The sequence below is a fragment of the Nuphar pumila genome, chromosome 7 (genome assembly GCF_984573655.1).
Source record: "Nuphar pumila chromosome 7, dmNupPumi1.hap1.1, whole genome shotgun sequence".
Taxonomy (NCBI): domain Eukaryota; kingdom Viridiplantae; phylum Streptophyta; class Magnoliopsida; order Nymphaeales; family Nymphaeaceae; genus Nuphar; species Nuphar pumila.
The window spans coordinates 39373484-39397626 of record NC_143255.1 but is presented as its reverse complement, the minus strand read 5'-3'; the positions used below and the strand labels follow the sequence as shown (position 1 = coordinate 39397626).

At 37.4% G+C, this 24143-nt stretch overlaps 1 protein-coding gene across 1 annotated transcript; it reads left to right on the top strand.

Moving 5' to 3' along the window:
- The first annotated feature begins 341 nt into the window (after positions 1-341).
- Positions 342-7495, top strand: LOC149831995 (ABC transporter B family member 11-like). Its single transcript, XM_090012326.1, has 12 exons — positions 342-717; positions 1079-1133; positions 1320-1495; positions 2766-2987; positions 3293-3531; positions 3623-4148; positions 4244-4517; positions 4618-5290; positions 5386-5614; positions 5763-6029; positions 6144-6407; positions 6713-7495. The coding sequence occupies exons 1-12, from the start codon at positions 442-444 to the stop codon at positions 7355-7357; spliced, it is 3846 nt and encodes a 1281-aa protein (XP_089868452.1). The 5' UTR covers positions 342-441; the 3' UTR covers positions 7358-7495.
- The last annotated feature ends 16648 nt before the right edge of the window (positions 7496-24143 follow it).

The following is a 24143-nucleotide window of genomic DNA, read 5'->3' as shown; positions in this document are numbered from 1 at the left end:
TCCGTTTTCTCATTGCTTTGAAACCAAGAAGGTTAGATTAGATGGTCCCAACAACCTGTTTCTTCAATCACAGAAGAAAAAGAAGAAAACTACTTGTTTCTATTGGCATCCACGATATCGAATTTGTTTGTATTCAAACTCCTCTTTTTTGTTCTCCTTTGCTTGTGTTTGAATCTTCTGGAGTGCTCTAACTTGATGGCTGAAGATCAATTTCTAGATTTTATATGCAAAGATTATTTTTTTCTTGATTGAATTTTTTTGTAAAACATGTGTTGATGAAACATGCTGTATATTATTTGTTTATTTTGGTGTATTGTTATGTTTATTCCTTCTCTCTGCAGATTGCAGGTTTTATTGAATAAAAACAATCAAGGGATCATTTTTCTTAGGGTACTGAAGGAGACTGTTCACTTTTAGAGGGTGCCCGGAAGTGGAAAAAGAATGCCAAAGGAAGATGGTGGTGGCGTTCCGCAGAGAGGGAATGGTGGGGTTGCAGAAAAGAAGGAAGGAGAGGGTGGAAATGGGAAGGTTGCTTCTGTCTCCTTCCACAAGTTGTTTGCCTTTGCAGACCCTCTGGATGTTGTTCTGATGACGGTGGGAACTATTTCAGCCATTGGCAATGGGCTGGCTATGCCCCTTATGACTGTTCTTTTCGGGCAGCTCATCGATTCATTTGGTCAATCCAACCAGGGAAATGTGGTCCATGTGGTCTCCAAGGTAAAGTTTGTACTTTGTAGTTTGTCTTAATAATTGAGTTATTTGCAGTTAATTGCACTAGTTAACAGCATAGATCTTTTCTTGTGCTTTATATTTAGTTTCCTTTGAGGCTCTGTAAATGATTTTTTTTTAGGAAAGAGGCTCTGTAAATGATTATTAACACTGTTTTATTTTGTCTAATATGGTGGTGGTTTTGTTTTTCTTTTGTCGTTGTCTTTTGTGATCTTTACATGGCTTTCATGGTTATTTAGATTTGCATAAATGAAAACATCTTTTGAGTGTTCAGTTTGGTTGTTTTGGTGCACTTTTGCTTTCCATTGTTCATCATTTGAGAAATTAGCTTTTGCGGCTGTGGTTTCAGGTTGCGCTTAAATTTGTATACTTGGCCATCGGCGCAGCCATCGTATCATTTTTCCGTAAGTGCATCATCCTTCTTGTGTTACATAGCTGAAGTGATTCATTTAATTATCATGAATCTGCTTTATATATGTGATTCTTTTGCATGATAGATGTGTGCATGTAAATGTGTTGTGGAGATGTTTCTGGTTATAACCAACTGCATATTTGTGGCATCTAAACTCTTTTTTCATCAAAATTGGCAGAGGTTACATGTTGGATGATTACTGGAGAAAGACAGGCAGCTCGTATCAGGGGTTTGTATCTAAGTAACATACTCAGACAGGACATTCCATTTTTTGACAAGGAGACAAACACAGGAGAAGTGATTGGGAGAATGTCAGGGGATACCATCCTCATCCAAGATGCAATGGGTGAGAAGGTCAGATGCATTTCATATTATCTGTTCAGAAGAACGATATGTTTTTTTAGGATTAACATCATTGATGGATTTGCTGCTTCCTTCTCTAGGCAATCATGTAGGAAAAAGTGACAAAAATATGTCAACCGGGATTTCTTTTTAATGTTAAATTCATTGGATGGATTCCCTGATGCCTTTTATTTGCTGTAGCAAGAAACATTTTATAAAGATTTCATGTAATTGTTCAACGTGTTTGATATTGATTCTGGCTCCTACTGTGTGTTTGTTATGTGCTCTCTATTTCTGAGATATTTTTCTTCAGAACTAAAAGAAAATTTTATTTTAAACTGGAAGAATTAAGTACAGCATGGGCAGTTAATGGGGGTGACGAGTGGTTCCCCTTTCAACACAAGAGGATCATTAAAACAGAGATGATAATCAGAAAAGATAAAAATAAAAACACAAACTTGGTTATCATTCCAGCTTAATCCAAAGAAACTGATCAGCCTTGGGTCACCACCCTCAGCATGAAACTCAATCACCTTCTACCTAAAGCACATCCAATCACCATCCCAGCTTGTTGGCAAGCACAGAATAGAAAGTAGCAGCATAAGCACTAACCACAGTTTGAAGTCCCCTAGATTTACATGCAGCTGCAGGTAAAATACCCAAGTTCTCTCACAGAAGTTGTTGAACCCACTTTGCAGCTAAATTTCCTTGCTGATTGGTCTATGAACAGCATGAGTTGAAACTGTAGCAGGGTATAGTGTCTTGGATCACCCTCCCTTGAGTGAATTGGATTTGGTCCTGTCCCTGTGAAGACTAGTTACAGTGCCAATTGTTGTCCATAACCAGGTAGCCAAAGGGCCTCTGCAGCATGTGGTAGTTGTCCTCTATAAAATTGGTAGGCAAAATGCACTTGGTGCAAGATGGATATAACAGAGCTGAGAAGAATAAGGTGGAAAGAATCAGAGAACCTGAACAGCAGTTGTCTATTACACAAACCCACGCACACACCTAAGATCACCCTCCCTGCTATTTCTGATATTTTTTAAACTTGTTTGTGTTCTCTGGTCACATTCAGTGATCATAATTCATGCAAGATCAAATTGATTCAGTTTGATTAGTAATCTAATGACACAAGTGTCTTTCTTGTTCTTGCTAAATGACCATAATTGACATTCTGAAGTTTCATAACTTTCAGATGTAGAAACTCAACAGAAATCATAACTTTTTTTGCTAGAGCAGTTTTTTCTTTCTACTTACGTTATGCTTTTCTTTTGATTTTCAGGTCGGGAAGTTTATACAGCTTGTGTCCACATTCTTTGGTGGCTTCGTGATCGCATTTATCAAAGGATGGCTTCTTACTCTTGTAATGCTGACGTCAATTCCTCTAATTGTCATTGCTGGTGGCGCCATGTCCATGTTTATATCTAAACTTTCTTCCCGTGGACAAGCAGCTTATGCTGATGCTGGCATTGTAGTAGAACAAACAGTTGGATCAATTAGAACGGTAGGTAGTTTGCACTTTATCTACACAAATTATGAAGTTGGGTATCTCATTTCATTTGTCTACATTGTAGTGCATATTTTTTCACACTTCTTTGGCATATTGGAACATGTCCTCAATTTATCCATGAATCATAAATTATAGTTCTCGTTGCTTATATGTTCAAGATATCTTTGAAATGATTTAAAAATATAATTTTAATTAAATCTATTTGGAAGTTTATTTTTGCTTACTGTTAAGTAGGATTTTTTTTCTATAAACATTTTGGTAACCATTTGGTAGCCAATTTGGCTCTACCATGTAAACAGGTTGCATCATTTACAGGAGAAAAGGAAGCTATAACAAAATATAACAAGTCACTAAGAACTGCATATCTGGCCACCGTTAAACAAGGGGCAGCTGCAGGCTTAGGTCTGGGAGCTGTCCTGCTAATCATTTTTGCCAGCTATGCGCTCGCTCTGTGGTATGGTTCAAAGCTGATTGTAGACAAAGGATACACAGGTGGACGGGTGATCAATGTAATGATTGCCATTATGACTGGAGGAATGTAAGTTATTGCTGCATAGCACATTAATGCTGACAAGTATCACAAACTTCTCTTTCTTTATTAACAGTATGCACGTGGCATGCTGAAACAGGTCCCTTGGCCAGGCTTCTCCCTGTGTGAGTGCATTTGCATCTGGGAGAGCAGCAGCTTACAAGATGTTTGAGACAATTGAAAGGAAGCCTGAGATAGATGCATATGACAAGAGAGGAATTGTACTAGAAGATATAAAAGGAGATATTGAACTGAAAGAAATCCATTTCAGTTACCCAGCAAGGCCTGATGTGGTAATCTTTTCTGGTTTTTCATTACATGTGCCAAGTGGCACAACCGCAGCTCTAGTTGGAGAGAGTGGTAGTGGGAAGTCAACGGTGGTCAGTCTGGTGGAAAGATTCTATGATCCCCAAGCTGGTGAGGTGCTAATAGATGGAGTTAATTTGAAGAAACTCCAGCTTGGGTGGATCAGAGAAAAAATTGGGCTTGTAAGTCAAGAGCCTGTTCTATTTGCAACAACCATAAAAGAAAATATTGCATATGGAAAATCTGGTGCAACACCAGAAGAAATTAAGATGGCTGCCAAGCTTGCAAATGCTTCAAAGTTCATAGATAAGATGCCTCAGGTAATCCATTTTATCAATCAGGTCCCCTTTTCTTTTTCCATGAAAGGCTATCACATGCATTCTTGGCATTGAATACTAACTTGTCCTTGTCACAGGGTCTTGACACAATGGTTGGTGAACATGGAACACAACTATCTGGTGGACAAAAACAGAGGATAGCCATTGCAAGAGCAATCTTAAAGAACCCACGGATTCTTTTACTTGATGAAGCAACTAGTGCATTGGATGCAGAATCTGAACGTATAGTACAAGATGCTTTGTCAAACATTATGGTTGGCAGGACCACAATTGTTATAGCACATCGCTTAAGCACAATAAGAAATGCTGATCTCATAGCTGTAGTGCACCGTGGGCAAATTGTTGAGCAAGGCATGTCTGAAGATTTTATAAATTTAATTGTTCAATTTGGAAACCAAGGTACATATTTAAGGTTTCTAACTTTCAGTGAAACTGTGTTTGATCTAAACAGGTTCTCATTTGGAGTTAACAAAAGATCCAGAAGGGCCATACTCTCAACTCATTCGTCTGCAAGAAATAAATCAAGTGGAACAAGTGGAAACTGCAGATGTTGATGAAGTTGAACTGCATTCAGAATCTAACAAGGTCTCAAGCAGATCAGGGAGCCAACATTATTCTCTTAACCGATCCATAAGCAGAGGACCTTCACTTGGTCAAAGTAGTAGGCACTCTTTCTCGATATCATTAGGCTTGCCTGGCACTGTTGATGTTCATGACAGTGGCCTCATTCTAGATGATGTTGAAGAAGGTGCTTATACCTCTAGAAAGGCTGAGAAGAAAGTTTCAGTGCGCCGTCTTGCATACTTAAACAAGCCAGAGCTTCCTATTCTGTTGCTTGGGTGCATTGCTGCAGCAATACAGGGTGTCATATTCCCAGTGTTTGGGGTCTTGATGTCAAGCATCATAAAAGCATTCTTTGAACCACCACACAAGCTCCGGAAGGATGCTAATTTCTGGTCCCTAATGTATTTGCTGCTGGGAATCGTTTCTTTGCTTGCTGCACCTATACAGACTTATCTTTTTGGAGTTGCTGGTGGTAGACTTATCAAACGAATCCGAGCTATGTCATTTGAGAGGGTAATTTACCAAGAAATCAGCTGGTTTGATGATGCTGCAAACTCAAGGTATGTGGACTACCTGAAATCATCTTTTGTGATATTCTGAAAATTATGGTTTGCCTTTATAGTAATTCTCTTCACTATTTTCTTTGTTTCGTTAGTGGGGCCATTGGTGCAAGACTATCAGCAGATGCTGCAACAGTGCGAAGCCTTGTTGGTGATGCACTATCTTTGTTAGTACAAAATATTTCAACTGTTATTGCAGGACTTGTGATTGCATTTGTGGCGAACTGGCAACTATCACTTATAATATTGGCATTGGTTCCCTTGATTGGCATGCAAGGTTTTGCCCAGATAAAGTTTTTGAAAGGGTTTAGTGCAGATGCTAAGGTTGGTGATTCCCTAGTGACGTAAAATATGGTATTATTTCTTCATTTGCAGTGATAATTTTGTCTTAGTGGATCATATCGCTAGTTAGAAATTGCAGTTAATCCTAGTTATAGTTATTGTTGATAATGTGATGTGTTGACTATTATAGGTGATGTACGAGGAAGCAAGTCAAGTAGCAAATGATGCCGTCAGTAGCATCCGCACAGTTGCTTCTTTCTGTGCTGAAAAGCGGGTGATGGATCTTTACAAAGAAAAATGTGAGGCACCTAGGAAACATGGAATTCGTCAAGGACTCATTAGCGGTGTTGGATTTGGTTTCTCTTTCTTTGTTCTTTTTTGTGCTTATGCGTTAAGCTTCTATGCTGGTGCTCTCCTCGTAAAGGATGGAAAGACAACATTTAGTAAAGTTTTCAGGGTATGCGAGACATGCAACAGAACCTCGTCTTTGCATTAATTTCCATTCTCTCCAGCATGAGCTTGTTTTCTTCTTCCTTCTAGACAAAGTGACAATGTGTATCTTTTTTTCCAGGTTTTCTTTGCTCTGACAATGACTGCAATGGGCGTTTCACAAACAAGTGCTTTGGCACCAGACACAGGCAAAGCAAAGGATTCTGCAGCCTCAATATTTGGAATCCTTGATCGGAAATCGAAAGTTGATGCAAGCAATGATGCAGGTTTCACACTTCCTAGCGTAAAGGGAGATATCGAGTTCCAACATGTTAGTTTTAGATATCCAACTAGGCCAGATGTGCAGATATTAAGAGACCTATGTGTTAGTGTTTCTTCTGGAAAGGTACAATCAGCCTTTTAGCCATGTCGTTAGAAGTGTATTCATCAGAACATGATTCTTAAATTTTTATTTTGTTGTGTGCTTGCATTCTCAGTCTACAAACGCATTATGCATACATATTCCTAGACTATCTGTGGCCTTAGCTATATTCCAGGTTTCAGAATAGCTTAATTTCTTCTGATAAAGTACAGCCGGGCCCCTTGTTTTTAGTCAACTTTTAATAGCTTGTGCTTCTGTATTTGATGCATGAAATGTTACAGCTTTAGACCCACATGCATAATTTAACTTGAAATTGTTACTTTGAACAGACCATTGCTCTGGTAGGAGAGAGTGGTAGTGGGAAATCAACTGCCGTATCTCTACTGGAGAGGTTCTATGATCCAGATTCAGGGCACATATTGCTCGATGGGGTGGAAATTCAAAAGTTTCAGTTGAAATGGTTGAGGCAACAAATGGGGCTGGTTAGTCAGGAGCCAGTTTTATTCAACGACACAATCCGTGCTAACATAGCATATGGGAAGCGAGGGGCTGTCACCGAAGAGGAGATCATTGCAGCTGCACAAGCAGCAAATGCACATCGATTCATCTCTGGGCTGCCACAGGGGTATGATACTAGTGTTGGAGAGCGTGGTGTTCAATTATCGGGAGGACAGAAGCAACGGATAGCCATCGCAAGGGCAATCATCAAGGACCCCAAAATCCTTTTGCTTGATGAGGCCACTTCTGCCCTAGATGCAGAGTCAGAACGAGTAGTTCAGGAAGCATTGGACAGAGTGATGGTGAACAGATCAACCATTGTGATTGCTCATCGTCTCTCTACAATTCAAGGTGCGGATTTGATTGCTGTGGTCAAGAATGGTGTGATTGCAGAGAAGGGCAGGCATGAGACACTCATGGGCATGAAACATGGGCTCTACGCATCACTAGTGGCACTCCATATGAGTGCTAGTTGAAATATAGCTATTTGTGTTTGTATTGTAATTCTTTCATGCAGTTAGAAAGAGTTGTCTGTACGCAACTGTTGAGCTCAATGAGAACTCGTCCAAAGTTTTTTTTTCTGATTAAAAGTTTTGTTTGTTGATATGTAATTAATAACTAGTAAGCAGTATTTTTCTATCAAAGAATAGACTGAGAAGTGAATGCAATTAGCAAACAAAGTTTTGTTAATTTTCCTGATCACTGTTTCATTGGTTCACTAGCGTGTTTCTCTATAGAAGGGCTGCAACATTGAGGCAGCTTAAAGAATCAGCAAGCTAAGTTTTGTTTATCTTGCTGATCACAGTTTCATTGGTTCACTAGCTTGAATGACAAATTGTGGCAAGTTATGGAACTGGCTTTGAATATCAACATGTTTGACATATGGATAGGGTCTAACCCATTGGGTGACCCGGTTTTGACACTAATGGAGTTAGTGGGCTGCACAGTGGATGGCGGTTAATGTTTAGTGGAAGAGGTTCTGTGTATGTATGTGGAGTCCACACTATATAAAGAGGTGGTTGGGAAATGTATGATGGGTGATCATTGTCACACAATAACAGCCTTAACCTAGCTTAGGTTCGGTTCATTGAGTTCAGGGTCCTGCTCATCGTCGACCTAAGGCCTGAACTCATCGTGGGTGTTGACCGATTGAGAAGAATGCCGAGTACCCGCGTGGGTGGGTGTAGGGCCTTCGGCAATTTTTCTCGCTTCACCTGCGTTGCAGGCGCTCCGAACCCTCTCCGAATGCCAAGGGCTCTCGCTCCCTGTTTCGGTGCCGGCTGGCATTCAGCCAGGCGTTGGTGACCGCCTGTTGCCGCGGGGCAACGTGGGTCAACAGTCGACCATGACCGTACGCCGGTAGTGAGACTGCATTTTCCGGATCACTGTCGCCGGTTGCGACAGCAAAAAAAAAGGATTTTACCTTGCCGCTGCAGTCATCGGGGCCATCGTTGGTGTGGTTGTCGCCGCGTTGTTTTGTTGTGATGTTGGCGGCCATCTGTGCCGGCGAGCGTCTGCAAAAATACGACATCCGGGGCATCGAAAAACCCCCTCTTTCTGCTTTGATCACTTCAGCAGTGGGGCTGTGTCGGGGTGGCAGGTCTCTCCGGAGATCTGGGAGGTCGTTTTCTGGGTGCAGTCACCGTCGCCATTGTCGTCACCGGAAATCCGGGTGGCTACTGGCTGGGCAATGTGTGTTGCCGACGGGTGACACCGTTTTTTGTTTCAGACCAAACAGCTGGCTGTTGGGCCTCGCCGGAGACGGAGGGGGATGTGCGGTTGCCATCACCGGTGGCCTTCCGGCAAGCTGTCAGTGCTTGCGACTGCACGTCGCATGATTCGCTTGAAGGTGCAGTGGCCATTCGATTTATGAGAAAACCCAATGGCCATTCAGTTTTTTCAGAAACCGTCTGCCACTTTCGTTCTTATTTTTTAATTAGCAGGATATCGGGTCGGATCTGGTGTACCGACCCGGTGGCGGCCCGATCCAAACCCATTTTTCGGTTGGATCGGGTCTGCCGGTTCCTCTGGGCGGTCCTGTCCCAGGACCAGACCCGAACCCATCAGAGTTCCAGGCCTGGGTCTGATCCGATGGGTCTGGACCAGAGGTACCGACCTGGATCCGTTTCAGGATCGGGTTTGACCCAGATCCGGGTTAGGATCGAGTCCAAACCCAGGTTCTGTTCAGACCGGATTCGACCTGGGTCTTGGTTGGATCTAGATTTAATTTGGGTTTGGGTCGGTGATTGGATCTGACCCTGTTGTATCAGAACCAGAACCATTTGGTTTCGGATCTAGTCCAGTTCAATCGGGTTATGATATGGACTCATCAGGTATTCGGGACTGGATCTAATCCAGAAGACCCAGATCCTCTTTGGATCTAGTTAGACCCAAATCCTATTTGGATCCATAATAAGGTCCAGATACTGTTTACACCAAAACCGGATCAAGGACCGATACAGCACTTTCCGGGACAGGTTCAGAGCCATTTTTGACAGGTTTCGAGATGTAGAGACATTGTTTTTTTATGAATCTATGAAGTTAAAGGGATTTTCTCATTCGGTTATAGGGTTTTATGAATTTTTTGTTCATACTTGGTATGGTTCATAAGGTTCAGAATTGGTTAGAACCCTTGGATGATCGACTCGGGGCCGTTTCAAACCGGTTCAGAGTATTTTCAGACCGGTTCGAACTTGAGGACCCTGGGGTTTACCCATATGAGCTTGCTTTTGTTATTTTTCATGCTTTATAAGTGTTTATTCTAAAGAATGCATGACTTATGCATGTTAATTCATGTATTTTATGTTGATTAAGTTATGCATAATATTTTAGGCATGAATTATGACTAAATTCATGACATTTTATCATCAAAATTAGTTTATGCATATAAGCGGAAGCATGAACTTATATTTTGATGATATAAAGTATATTTTGTCATGAATATACATGCATTAAAATATGTGCATGTGCATGGGCATGCTTCATAATATGAATATATTTTCGGTAAAAGATCTTGATTGACTGATTCATGTTATCACCAAAGTGATCTGAATTGTGTTGATTAAAAATTCTTTAGACCGTATTAAGATTCATTATTATGATTGTGTGTGAATTTATGAAACATCAATTTTACCCAAACGTTGGTCGTTGTGTTCCAAATTCACACAGGGTGTTATGGTAGATGTGTATTGTAACCCATAATGCATGTCCAAAGGTACAGTGCTGAATTATCTCTAGTTACATGATCTGCTAGTTTCACCAACTGAAGTCAATTTCTTGTGAATTGAAGAAACGAAACAACTATGAGTATTGTTGTTTCCTCCAAAGTGGAACGATAATGGCTCAACTATGCTTGTCTTAAAAAATGTAAAAATAAAGGGTCTCACTTTTACCTTTTCATAACGAGTCTCGTTTGAGCAATAATAGTAATGTCTTGTTGTTTTCGTTCCTTGTTTATCACGTTTTTTCCTTATCGATGGTTCTAGTAATATCTCTATTTTAGACGGATCAAATTTTTTTTATTAGAAAGAAATCGTGTTATTCACTTTGGGATATATGGATCTAGATCTAGCTCTTAGAATTGATGAACCTCTTGATCTTACAGAGCAGAGTACAGTCGATCAGAAGGCCACCTCTGATAAGTGGAAGTGCTCAAACAAACTTAGCATGTTGCTTTTGCAATCTCGAGTGGCTAAGAATATTTGAGGCATCATTCATCACTGCAGGACAATGAAGAAATTTTTAGGAGCTATTGAGGCTCAATTCGTTACTTCTAATAAGGCGAGGGTCAGTACGCTCATATCCAAATTAATATCTATGAAATATACTGACGACAGTCACATCTGACAGCATATTTTATAAATGAGAAATATTATGACTTAACTGAATTACATGAAATTCGTTATCTCTGACTCCTTCTTGGCCCATCTGATCTTAACCTCGTTACCTACTGAGTATGGACCCTTCAAAATCTCATACAACACACATAATGATGAGTGATCTTTTAATGACCTCTTGGCCAAGTGTATTGAAGAAGATGATAAATTGAAGGATGAGAGGGTGCCAAGTGCATATATGACCTTTCATAAGAATAAACAGAAGTCGAGGCCAAAGAAAAGCTCCTTCAAGAAGAAGAATCAGAAAAAAGTCACTGGAAAGAGCTCAAACTCGTAGGCGAAAGCTAAATCTCAGTCAAGAGGCTATTCTATAAAGTGTTTCTTCTGCAAGAAGATGGACTGTTTGAAGTATAAGAAGTGACTCAAAAATAAAGGTAATCAGTCATTTGTTTCTCATGAGTGTAATTTAATTTATGTTTCATTACATAGTTGGTGGATTGATTCTGGTGTCACGGTACACATTGCCAACTCTTTACAGGTATTTCTGAACAAGAGGGAACCAACAGAGCATAAAAAAAAGCATTTTCTCAGTAAAATAGGATGTGTTCGCATGTCAAGAACGCTGGGACCTGCAAAATTGTTTTGGAGTCAAGGTTCATATTGGATTTGGTCGATACATTCTATGTTTCATCTTATAGTCGAAACCTGATTTCAATTTCAAAACTTGATAAGTTGACTTTATATTTAAATTTGAAAATTCTAAGCTTATTATTATGAAAAATTCAATGAATATAGGTTTTGCATATATGTGTGATGGTTTTTATTGATTAAGAACCAAATTCCAAATTCGAGAATCTCACTTCATTGATAACACAATGATTGGCAGTAAATGTGACCTAAAAGAAGATCAATCCTATTTGCTTTGGCATCAGAGGTTAGAACACATCTCAAAAGAGCGAGTCCAAATACTCATGAAAGAGGGAATCCTTAGATCCCTTGATTTCACGAATGTAGAGCATGTGTTGACTGCATAAAGGCTAAGCAATCTAACACGTATAAGAAAGATATCAAACGCAGCAATAAAAAGTTAGAGATAGTGCATACGAATGTTTGTGGCCTTTTTTCACCGTGTTATATGGGTGAAAAGTATTTTGTCACCTTTATAGACGATTACTCACGGTATATGTATCTTTACTTATTATTTAAAAAATCAGAAGTCTTTCAGATTTTTAAGGACTTTAAGAAAGAAGTAGAGAAACAAACTAGTGAAGTTAGTAAGGTTGTCAGGTCTGATAGAGATGGTGAATATTTTGGTCGCTTTATTGAGATGGGACAAAAGGAAGGGTCATTAGCGTAGTTTCTAAAAGAGAAAAGCATTGTACCTCAGTATACCATGCTTGGTAGTGCTTACCAGAATGGTATAGCTGAAAAAAGAAATTGTACGCTTAAGAAAATGGTTCGAGCGATGTTTAATCACTCAAACCTTTCTTTGATCTTGTGGGGTGAAGCTCATAGGACAGTAGTGCATATTTTAAATAAGGTTCCTACGAAGGCTTTTCAAAAGACTCTTTACGAGTTATGGACATGTAGGAAACATTTTTTGTCATATATAAGCATATGAGGATGTTCATCAAAAGCTAAATTGTATAATCCACATATAAAAGCTTTTGATCCTAGGATGATTAGTAGACTTTTCATTGGTTATCCAGAAAGGTCAAAGGACTTTAAGTTTTATTTTTCATCTCATACACCACAGATAGTGAAAACAGATAAAGCAAGATTTCTGAAAAGTGGTTCTGTTGGGATAGATGTGTCTCAAAATATTGATTTTGAGAAAATAGAGGATACAGGTTTTACACCTGCTAAGGATAAAGACTCGATTTTCCTGTCATTGTTCCTTTGGATAATATAAGAGAAAGTCTGATCAATAAACATCAATCTCAACTAGATTTGGTTGTTAAAGAGGATATATAACAACAACAAGATATAAAGGCTTATTTTGAACTACCTGTAGCACTTGTATGGAGGTCCACGAGAATCAAAAAATCTGCTATCCATCCAGACTATGTGGTGTATTTAAAAGAGTCTAATGATTTCATAAACATTGATGAAGATACATTCGCATTTGCAAAAGTCATTGAAAGTGAAAGATCAACATATTGGATCAATGTCATGAAAGAAGAGCTTGACTCTATGACAAAGAATCAAATATGGGATCTTATACCTCGACCAGATGAAGTTAGACCTGTTGGTTGTAAATGGGTCTATAAGACCAAAACAAACTCTAAAGGTCATGTGGGGAAGTACAAGGCTAGGATTGTTGCAAAAGGTTTCATACAGATAGAGGGCATTTATTATAATAAAACTTTTTCTCATGTTTCAACTAAGAAATCATTGAGAATAATCATATTGCTTGTAGCTCATTTTGATTTAGAGCTACATCAGATGGATGTGAAAACTGTCTTCCTGAATGGGGATCTGAATGATGAGATATACATTCAACAACCTCCTGGTTTCAGTATAGATGACTCGAATAATTTAGTTTGCAAATTAAAGAAGTCAATTTATAGACTTAAACAGGCTCCCGCCAGTGGTATAAAAAGTTCAATCGGGTAATTATAAACTTTGGATTCACTGAAAATATTGTTGATTAGTGCATTTACATAAAGACTAGTAGGAGTAAGTTCATAATTTTGGTTTTATATGTTGACGATATTCTTCTTGCAACTAATGATTTGAGTCTATTACATGAAACAGAAGATTTTTTTCCTCTTATTTCGATATGAAGGGCATGGGTGAGGCCACATGTGTCCTTAAAATCGAGATCCGGCATGACAGAACTATGGGCATCATTGGCCTCTCTCAGAAATCTTATATCCTTAAGGTTCTTAAAAGATATGGGATAGAGAATTGTTCTCCTAGTTCGGCACCCATGGTGAAAGGGGATAAATTGAACTTAAAGGATTGTCCTCAGGAGCGAAGGCTCAGATGACAGTTGTCCCATATGCTTCAGCAGTTGGGAGTTTGCAGTACGCACAGACCTGCACTCAACCTGATATAGTGTTTGTTGTGAGAATGCTTGGTAGATATCAGTTAAATTCAGGCATTGCGCACTGGAAGGCAGCGAAGAAGGTCATGCGCTATTTATAAGAAACGAAAAATTATATGTTGACCTATAAGAAATTTGACTACCTAGAGATTGTTGGATACTCTAATGCGGACTTAGGAGGGTGTATTGTCAGTAGAGAATCTATTATTTGATATATTTTTCTACTAGCGGGTGGTGTTGTCTCATGGAAAAGTGAAAAACAGTCTACCACTACTGCTTACACCATAGAGGCAGAATTTATTGCTCTATACGACACTTCATCACAGACCATTTAGATAAAAAACTTCATTATAGGTCTTGGTATTGTGGACTCTATTGAGAGACCACTAAAGATCTTTTGTGATAATGAAGCATTTGTGTCCTTTTCAAATAACAATAAGAGCTCAACCTCGTGTAGACACATGGAATTAAAATACTTTGTTGTTAAAGAAAAGACTGAGAATCATCTGGTATGTAATGATACAATTGGGATGAAGGAAATGATTGTGGATTCCCTTACTAAAGAGCTAGCATCGAGATTGTATTCCCAACATGTAAAGAAGATGGGTCTTTTTTATTCCTTTTGATATATGACAATATATTATGTGATCACATTTGTATATATGAATTTGATTCTCTATGGCTTTATATATTATTGATTTTTGCATAAAAAAATTATTACATGGGTTAGAGAGAATAACAGAATAACAATATTAAAGGATCAATAAAATAGGTAAGAGTCCAACCTATTCATAAAGGTAATTTCAATATGCTAAAACATTAAAGGTGAATTGTATTATAGTATATAAAAAATATGACATTTCATAAAGAAGTATTCATCCTCATGACCCTATGATTCATTTTTGTGATAAAGGGTAGCATGTGAACCCACATGAAGAATTAAATCGAGATAACTGTATAAACCTCAATTTAGTGCACTTTTATTGTCAATAGATCAAGTGAGAGAATGTTGAACATATGGATAGGGTCCAACCCATTGGGTGACCCAGTTTTGACACTAATGCAGTTAGTGGGCTGCATAGTAGAGGGTGGTTAATGCTTAGTGGAGGAGGTTACATGAATGTGGAGTGTCCACATTCACTGAACCGCATCCCTTACTTCCACTATATAAAAAGGTGGTTGGACAATGTATGATGGGTGACCATTGCCACATAATAAGAGCCTTAGCCTAGCCTACATTTGGTTCATTGGGTTCAGAGGTTTAGGGTCCTGCTCACCGTCGACCTAAGGCCTAACTCATCGTGGGCGTCGACCGGCTGAGGAGAATGCCTAGTACCCTGAACACGCACTCTATGGCGACTACAAGTACCCCTTTTGGTTTTTTGCATTTGTGTTGGCATGAATCGCCAACACAACAATCTTATAAACCCATGTACTTAGACTCACTCATTTGCAGAGGATATTAGTTTGTTTTATGATATTGCATAATATGAGTTTAAAGTTGGGAAACTACTTACATAAGGTTGCGTTTGATGAGTTAAAACCAAATGTACCAAGGATTTGGTTCGGAGTGTGGAGTGCCTGATGAGGCATGGGCCCCATGCTTAGATGGAAAATGATCTATTTCAAATTTTTTGGTTTTTGTCTTTCTGAAGGTTTTTTGTACATAGTGCCATTTATTCACGTGCTCTTAGTCAAACAAGGATTTGAGAAACTGAGTCTATCAAATGTGGTTTAAAAGAGTTTATTCACTAAGGTATTGAACATTAGTGTAATATAAATCCCAAGTGCTTTCTTTCTTATGGAAGAAGTGTCTTTCAAATATTCTGTCTTTTTTTTCTAATTGAAAAAAGTCCCTTACAAAGATTCTATATGATTTTTTAGTCAAAACTGATATAGTTGACTTTTAGAAAACTCTTAACTACACAGGGATGTATCTATGCTTCATTCTTCTTCATGCAAATGGGAGAAGAGATGGAACTGGTTATTGATCCAAATTGGAGCTTGAAGCTAATGTAATTAACATAAATTCTTCAGGTCATTTTATTTGGCTAATATGAGAAAAAATGTGTGAGATCTTAATGTAATTAACTTAAATTCTTCAGGCCATTTTTCACAAGGTTGTTATTCCAACCTTGTGAAAAATGGATTTCAAAAAAGAGATTTCAAGCCTAGAGGCACGTTCTTAAGATCGCTATCTTAAGAACTTCAATCGCCCCACTCCGGGAATTCCGAAGATGCGAAAAAGGGTTTTGTTACGACTGAGTTCCCAGGATACAACTAGGCTTGAACCTCAAGAGAGTCACTGCTTTGCAAGAACAGATGACCTCTCCCACACATGAACTCTGCAAGCCAAACCGAGAAGAAAGAAAGGAGAAAACTGGAGAGTCAGAAATTTCGATAATTCAAAAAACGGAAAAGGAAGAGATTTATAGACTTGTGAGAAAGGCCAAAACGTTTTGAGATAAATGAGATTAATGGCCATAATTCAGATGGTTTGAAAATAGGACGAAAAGGTCCTTCAATAGTCACCCACCTTTGACTGCCAATCAAAGGCCTTCAAAACCGTCCAACAGTCACAAAGCGCCATAAACTCAATATAAATGCTATTAAAACCTTTCAAACGGCCAAATATCTCAAAACTGAAAATTCAAAACGGACATTTGCACATCGCACCGCTGTGAGTGTGCAAAGTGCAAAGTGCGCCATCAAAACGCCACATTGCGCCTCAAGCGCCCTTGCACGCGCGTGCGCGTGTGTCCATTGCTGCACGATGCGCAGCAACGTCCGCAATCCACCTAAAGACTCAAGGCTTACCAAAGTAAAGAATAGATAACAAACTCTCTATTTAAACCTCTTGAAAAACTTTTCTCTCTTAGATATGGGACTAAACTTTTTCAAAACACTTTTGGTAGTAAACAAAATCATCAAAATTTAATATTTTAAAACTTTTCTAACAATCCCCCACTAGTTTTAAAATATATTTGGCTTGCATAGAAACTTATGCATCAGTGAGAGTGTCTGCAAGACTTGAACCCCCACTATTTGAAAGAAAACCTAAATTAACCAAGGTGCTAAGTGGACTTACCTTGAACTTAGCTCTTTATATTGTTAACGGAGTTTTCAATCATACATAGGTTTCCAAAAGTTCGATTGTGTGGATTTCATGTTGGCACATTTAGAGCCTTGTGTTTTTCTGGATTCATGAGTGCTCTAGAGAATTGTCAATTCTCATAAGAAACGGCTCACATTTCTACACTCATATAGGTGAGTTTGTCTAGGTGTACTGTAACACACACCCAAGACTTAAGGCCTCAAACTCATTAAGAGCTATTAGCTCAACCCTCATGTTAGTTACAGCTCATGAGCATACATCAATAATGGGCTTACATAAATATGCTCAATATCTGTCATTCATCAATTCGTTTCCCATTGAACCTATGCATGTGGGATCTCCAGCGCTCTAGGTTGGGTATCCTTAGGTGATGACTTAATTGGCTTAATTCTCATTCCCCTCGATGTTTTATTGATGACATCTCTCGAAAGGCCTTTCGTAAAAGGGTCTGCCAAATTTTGACATGACTTCACATATTTTAATGAAAAAATATTGTCATCAATCATTTGTCTTATAAAACTGTGTCTTAGACTAATATGTCTAGACTTTCCATTGTATTTCATATTACCTGTTTTACATATAGCTTATTGGCTATCACAAAACATTGAAATAGCAGATATAGGCTTCTCACCTAATGGAATATCCACTAGCATATTCTTAAGTCATTCAGCTTCTCTACAAGAAGATGCCAAAGCAATAAACTCAGATTCCATTGTAGAATGAGTTATACATGTTTGTTTCTTAGACCCCCATGCAACTGCTCCTCCACCAAGGGTAAAAACCCAACCACTCGTAGACTTGGAATCTTCAAAGTCGGTATTCTAACTTGCATCACTATACCCTTCAATAATAGCAGGAAACTCGGTATAGTGAATTCCATAGTCTAAAGTATGTTTTAGATATCTAAGAATCTTGTTCACTGCATTCCAGTGTTGATGACCAAAATTATTAGTGTATCTACACACTTTACTCATTGCATATGCAATATCAGGCCTTGTGCAGTTCATTGCATACATAAGGCTACCTACAACACTGGCATATTTTAATTGTTGAACACTTGCACCAACATTAGGAGTCAATTTCATATTTGGATCATATGGGGTGCATGCTGGTGAACTATTAAGATATCCATACTTTGTAAAAAAATTCTCAATATAATATGATTGACATAATACAATGCCATTATTATTTCTTATAATTTTGATTCCTAAAATAACATTTGCAACACCCAAGTCTTTCATACAAAACAAGGAAGATAAAAATCTTTTTGTTTGATTTATGCATTCACTATTGTTACCCAAAATAAGCATATCATCAACATATAAACAGATAATAATAATTGAGCTACTATCTACTTTACTGTAGACACATTTGTCAGCATCATGAATTTTAAAACCATTATGTACCAGAGAACTATCAAATTTTTCATGTCATTGCTTAGGGGCTTGTTTTAATCCATATAAGGATTTCTCAAGTTTGCAAACTTTGCGCTCTTGCCCTAGCACTACAAAACCTTCAAGTTGCTCCATATATACCTCTTCATCTAATTCTCCATTCAAAAAGGTTGTTTTCACGTCCATTTGATGGATTTGAAGCTTATATATGGCAGCCATGGCAATCAAAATTCTAATAGTAGATATTCTGGTTACAGGAGCAAAAGTATCAAAATAATCAATACCTTCTTTTTGTTTAAAGTCTTTCGCAACCAAATGAGCTTTAAATTTATCGATTGTACCATCAATTTTTAATTTTTTTTTGAAAATCCATTTGCAGCCAATAGTTTTGCAACCAAAGGTAAATCCACTAATTTTTAAATATTATTAGACATAATTGATTCTATTTCATCATTAATAGCTTCTCTCCAAAAGGCAGCATCTTGAGAAAACATCGCCTCTTGAAAAGACACATGATCATTCTCAATTAGAAATGTATAAAAGTTAGAACCAAAATTAGTTGGTTTTCTAATGCGTTTACTGTGTCTAACTTCAGTTTCTGGTTCATCAGCACAATCATTAGAATATCCAATCATGTCATTAACAAAATGTTCATCTATTATAATCTGGCTGCCATCAAGAAGAGAATCAAATGCATTTTTATGTTCTATCAAAGATGCATCTCTAGATTCTATAATAACATCATTAACAATGTCCAAAAATCTATATACTTTACTATGTTCAGCATACCCAACAAATGCATATTTAAATGCTTTAGGTCCAACCTTCTTCCTTTTATTTTCTGGAATTTTAACATATGCTAAACAACCTCAAATACGAAAATAACTAAGATTAGGTTTCTTACCAAAACACAATTCATAAGGTGATTTTTCAGTTTTGGGATAAGAAACTCGGTTAAGAATATAACAAGCAGAAAGTATAGCCTCTCCCCATAAGTTGGAATGCAAACCTGTATTAAGAAGCATAGCATTCATCATTTCTATAAGTGTTCTGTTTTTCCTTTCTGCTACTCCATTTTGTTCAGGAGTTTTAGATGCTGAAGTTTGATGGATAATACCATTATCTCTACATAATTTATCAAATTCTCCTCCTAAGTATTCACCTCATTTATCTGTTCTTAAATGTACAATATTTGTTTTAAACCTATTTTGTACTTCAGCAAGATAAAGAAGAAATTTGGAAAATGCTTCAGATTTATGTTTCATCAAATAAACATAACAGAATTTCGAGTAATCATCTATAAAGGAAATGAAGTACCTATTGTCACCAGACTTAAAACATTATCCATCGTACACACATCAGAATGCACTAATTCAAGCAATTTATAATTCTTTTCTACACTAGGAAACGAGAGTCTAGTTAGCTTTGTTTGAATGCATGTCTCACACTTATGATTATATTCTATTCTAACATGACAAGGAAGAAGACCAAAGTTATTCATATTATGAATGCAATGAGAATTGATATGTCCTAATTGTGAATGCCAAAGAAAATAGGAGTCAACCATATAAACAGACGTAGTAGCTTCATTTATGCTCATCTTAAACATACCACCAGTGGCAAACCCTTTTCCTATAAAGATTTTTACTTTGGTCATAGTTACAATCCCAGACTCAATAACAATCTTAAAGTCATTTCGTTACAGTAGATCTGCAAAGATTAAATTTTTCTGAACTTCTGGAGCATAGTGGACATTCTCAAGTGTTAGGACTTTCTCGGAGGTGAACTTAATTTCCACACTCCCTTTTCCCAGCACTTTAGTTAAGGAAGAGTTTCCCATAAAGAGATTGCATCCCTCCTCCACTACTTCATACGACTTGAACAAGTTCCTGTTGTTTGCCACATGAACAGTGCTTCCAGTATCCAGGTATCAGTCCTTATTTGCAGCCACCATAAAGGTTTCAGAGATTACAGCAACAAGCCTCTCTTCTGACTCATTTGGCTTAGGACCAGTCATCTTCCGTTCTCTGCATTCTCTAGCAAAATGGCTAAACTTGCCACAAACATAGCAACTAATTTTCTTTTTATCAGTTGGTTTTTTCCCTTTCACGAAATTCTTTTTGATTTTCTGGGTTTTCATGATTTTGCCACCCTTATTACTAACAAAATTCACTTTAGGATAACCTTCTTTAGGACTCGAATTTTTTTTGTCACGAAGACGAGTCTCCTCTTCAATTCGGATGTCCTTAAGAAGACCATCTAAAGTGATTTTCTCATTTTTATGTTTTAGGTGATTCCTATATTCTTTCCAGGAACCTGGCAGTTTCCCAATGATGATAGCAACTTGGAAGTCATCATCAAGATACATACCTTCTTCTTTGATCTTATAGGTTAGAATTTGCATCTCATGAATTTGATCAAGTATGAGCTTATCATCAACAATAGAAAAATTAACATACTGATCTACGATAAACCTTTTGTTACCAGCATCTTCTGCATTGTACTAGATCTCGAGAGCATTCCACAACTCTCCAGTCGACTTTAATGGTGAATACAGGTCAAACAGAGAATCGGCTAAAGTGTTCATGATGTGCCCTTTGCATCGGTAGTTATCAGTATGTCACTTCTCTCGCTCTTTCTTCTGTTCTTCTGTCTCAACTTCTCCAGCAACGACAGTGGGATAGAGTTTTTTGAGGACATATATGCAGCTCGAACAGCAAGAAAGAGACCTTTGATTGCCACCGCTTGAAGTTTGACACATCAAATCGATCGATTTTTTCAAGGTCACGGCTAAGCAGATTGATGGAGTTGGATGTCAAACCATAGGCCATATTGAAGTTCTAAAATTGTTAAACTTTTAACCTCTATAAAAGCACAAAAATATGTTTCATTCTTCACCTGAATTTAAATATAGATTATTATATAATACATTTAATGACCATAGTCAGGAGTGTATTATATCCTCAATCTTATCTTAATTCACTTAAAGAATAAAATAAGATTTTCAAATCCAATTTCATAAATCTTTAAATTCATTCATCATTTAGGATAGAACTGCATCATATTTTCAAAGTTCTTTTTCAAAACTCCAAGTGATTTTGAGTATCTTCTTCATTTCTCAAATCAATTCTATTTTATAGATTCAAATTCAATTCTATCTCATTTTCAAGATTCAAAATTCGATTTCAAAGTCCAATTTGACTTTGAAATTTCAAATTCATTTCAAAACTTCAAAATTTCTAATATAAATCAAACTTCAAAGTTCAAATCAACTTTGAGATTCCAAATTCATTTTCAAAATTCAAATTCAAATCAATATCTCAAATCCAATTTCAAAGTTCAAACTTTGAAATCTCTGATTCATCTTCTGATTTTAAAACTCAAACTTTTTATCAAGTTCATTTCTCACTAAAGTCTTAATTTTCAAATCCAAAATCAAAGTTTTGAGATTGATTCTGAATCTCAAAATTCAAGTCTTTTCTAAAGTTTTTCTGGGTTTTCGAAATCCAGACCCATCTTCAAAGGTCCCATTTGGATTTTCAAAGTCCAAATTCAAAAGTTAGATCCCAATCCCAACTTGGATCCGGATTTCCAAATGCAATCTCCACTTTTTGGATCTCAGACTCCAGATCCAAAATTACACCTTGGATCTCAGACTTCGAATCCAGAATCCATTTTAGGATCCAGAATCCAACTCCATCTTGTATCTCAGACTTCAAATCCAAAACCCATTTTAGGATCCAGAATCCAGTTCTATCTTGGATCTCAGACTTCCGATCCAAATTCCATTTAGGATCCAGAATTCAACTTCATCATTGAATCTCAGATTTCAAATCCAAATCCCATTTAGGATTCTCAATCTAAAATTCAATTTCATCTTGGATCTCAATTCTATTTAGGAATTAGACTTTGGATTCAAATTTCAACTTGAATTCTAGATTTCAAAATCAAATTCTATTCCCAATTCCAACTTTCAAATTCAATTCCATTTCATTCCAGATTTCAAAATCCAAGTTTATCTTGATCCTCAAAATTCCAAAAACCAAATTCATTTCTCAATTCCATTTAGATTTCTCAAATCTTATTCTGATTTCAAACTTCAAAGCTAGAATTCAATTCCATTCATCCAGTTTCAAAATTTTAATTCAAAGTCCATTCATGACTTTGAAATTTTCTTTCTTCTCCCTTTATCTCAACTTCAAAATCATTCCTTTCAGAGTCTAGATTTATTTTTCCAAAACCCTGATTATTCCAAAAAAACTTAGAACTTTAAATCTTAAGTTCTAAGTTTCTTCGCTCTATTATCAGATTCATCTCAGAAACACTTAGAGATTTCCAAATCATTTTTTAAAAAAAGAGTATACATCCTTGCATTACACAAGCATGATTCTCTGTGCATTTTTTTGACTTAGAATAAATTCTTAAATAATATTTAGGCAAAGCAAAAAGGCCTAAATTCGATCCTTGGTTCTATTACTCCTGGTAAAGGCGACAGGAACAGTCGAACCTCATACCGACGAGCGAATCCTGTCTCCCAATTTTCTCGCAAATATTTCAAAAACAGAGGGGAGTTAATTTTCTAGATATTTTCAAATCGAGGTCAAGTGAGACCCCGCAAAAGAGTTCATCTTCTCTTCTTTTCTTTTCTTTTCTTTTCTTTTCTTTTCTTTTCTTTTCTCTTCTCTCTTCTTTTCTGTCTTTTATTTTCTCCCTTCAAAAAGGAAGAAATAGAGGTTGGAAAGGAAAAGAGAAAGGAAGAGAGAGAAACACCAAGAGAGGAAAATTTTTGCGATGATCACAGAAATTTGGCGACCGTGATGGGACTCGTCTTCCTCCGGTCGAATTGTGCCTTTTGCTTTGCTTTAATATTATCTAAGTCTTTATTCTTCAAATGTCAGCTTTATTTTCATGCAAACCTTAGGAGCCTAGATTCTGTTTTAAGCTGACATAATGCATATAGGATTTAAGCATGGTTTGGTAGGACCATATTGAGGAAATTATTCCATGTTCACATTAGACTTAGGTCTGAAATACAACTCTCCTCAATTCTAGGGATTGAATGCAAAACAATATATGCAAGTGTATGCTTCTATTCATTTAAATTTTATCTCTTTAGGACTTGCATTAGAGCTTTCTGGTTTTATCTGCATGATGAACATGTTTTTGGAAACATCCCTACCTATATTGTCCCGGTCTTCACGTTGTTGGGCTGTCTCACTAAACCATAGTTCGGGAGAGAGCCTCACAACTTGGCCACTTATTTGGGTTGGCGCCCCCCTACCACGTACCTAAGGGCCATAGTCCGAGGTATATCGATAGGTGCTCAAGGATGTTGGGAAGCCATTACATTAGAACCGAAGAAATATTTCTATGCCACGTACTTCGAGCTTCGACTTGAGTATATCGGCATACCTTGATTGGAATCAGATGATCTGAACCCTAGAGTTAGGATTAAGGTCCTACAAGCCATTTCAAATATTGCATTTAGAGTCAGCCTTTTAGGGAGTGTTGTGTGCGCATCTTTGTTTGTGCCGCTTTGATTATGCGATGTTTTCTTGTATTCTTCTATATATATCAAACCTTCTCAAAACCCTGGGTGTATTATTCAAAATTTCCCTTTATTTTCAAAAACCCTAGGTGTATACTTTTCCTTTACCTACATTCTTCTCCTTTGTGTCAACTTTTCTTTAAAAACCCTGGAAATCCCTTTTTCTAAATTCCCTTGATCTTTTACAAATTTTCAGGATTTATGTTTATCATCTTCCTTTCATCAAGAGTCTATCTATAAGTTCAGCATTCTATCTAATTCTCTTCTTATTTACCCCATTATCATTTCCGATGGCGTCTGATTCCCTCGATGTTGTCTTT

Bases quoted from the DNA above. Each gene is read 5' to 3' on its own strand.
- LOC149831995 (XM_090012326.1), top strand. From the start codon at position 442: ATGCCAAAGGAAGATGGTGGTGGCGTTCCGCAGAGAGGGAATGGTGGG. The intron at 2,988-3,292 runs GTAGGTAGTTTG...CCATGTAAACAG, and splicing joins CAGTTGGATCAATTAGAACG to GTTGCATCATTTACAGGAGA. The intron at 6,408-6,712 runs GTACAATCAGCC...TACTTTGAACAG, and splicing joins TTAGTGTTTCTTCTGGAAAG to ACCATTGCTCTGGTAGGAGA.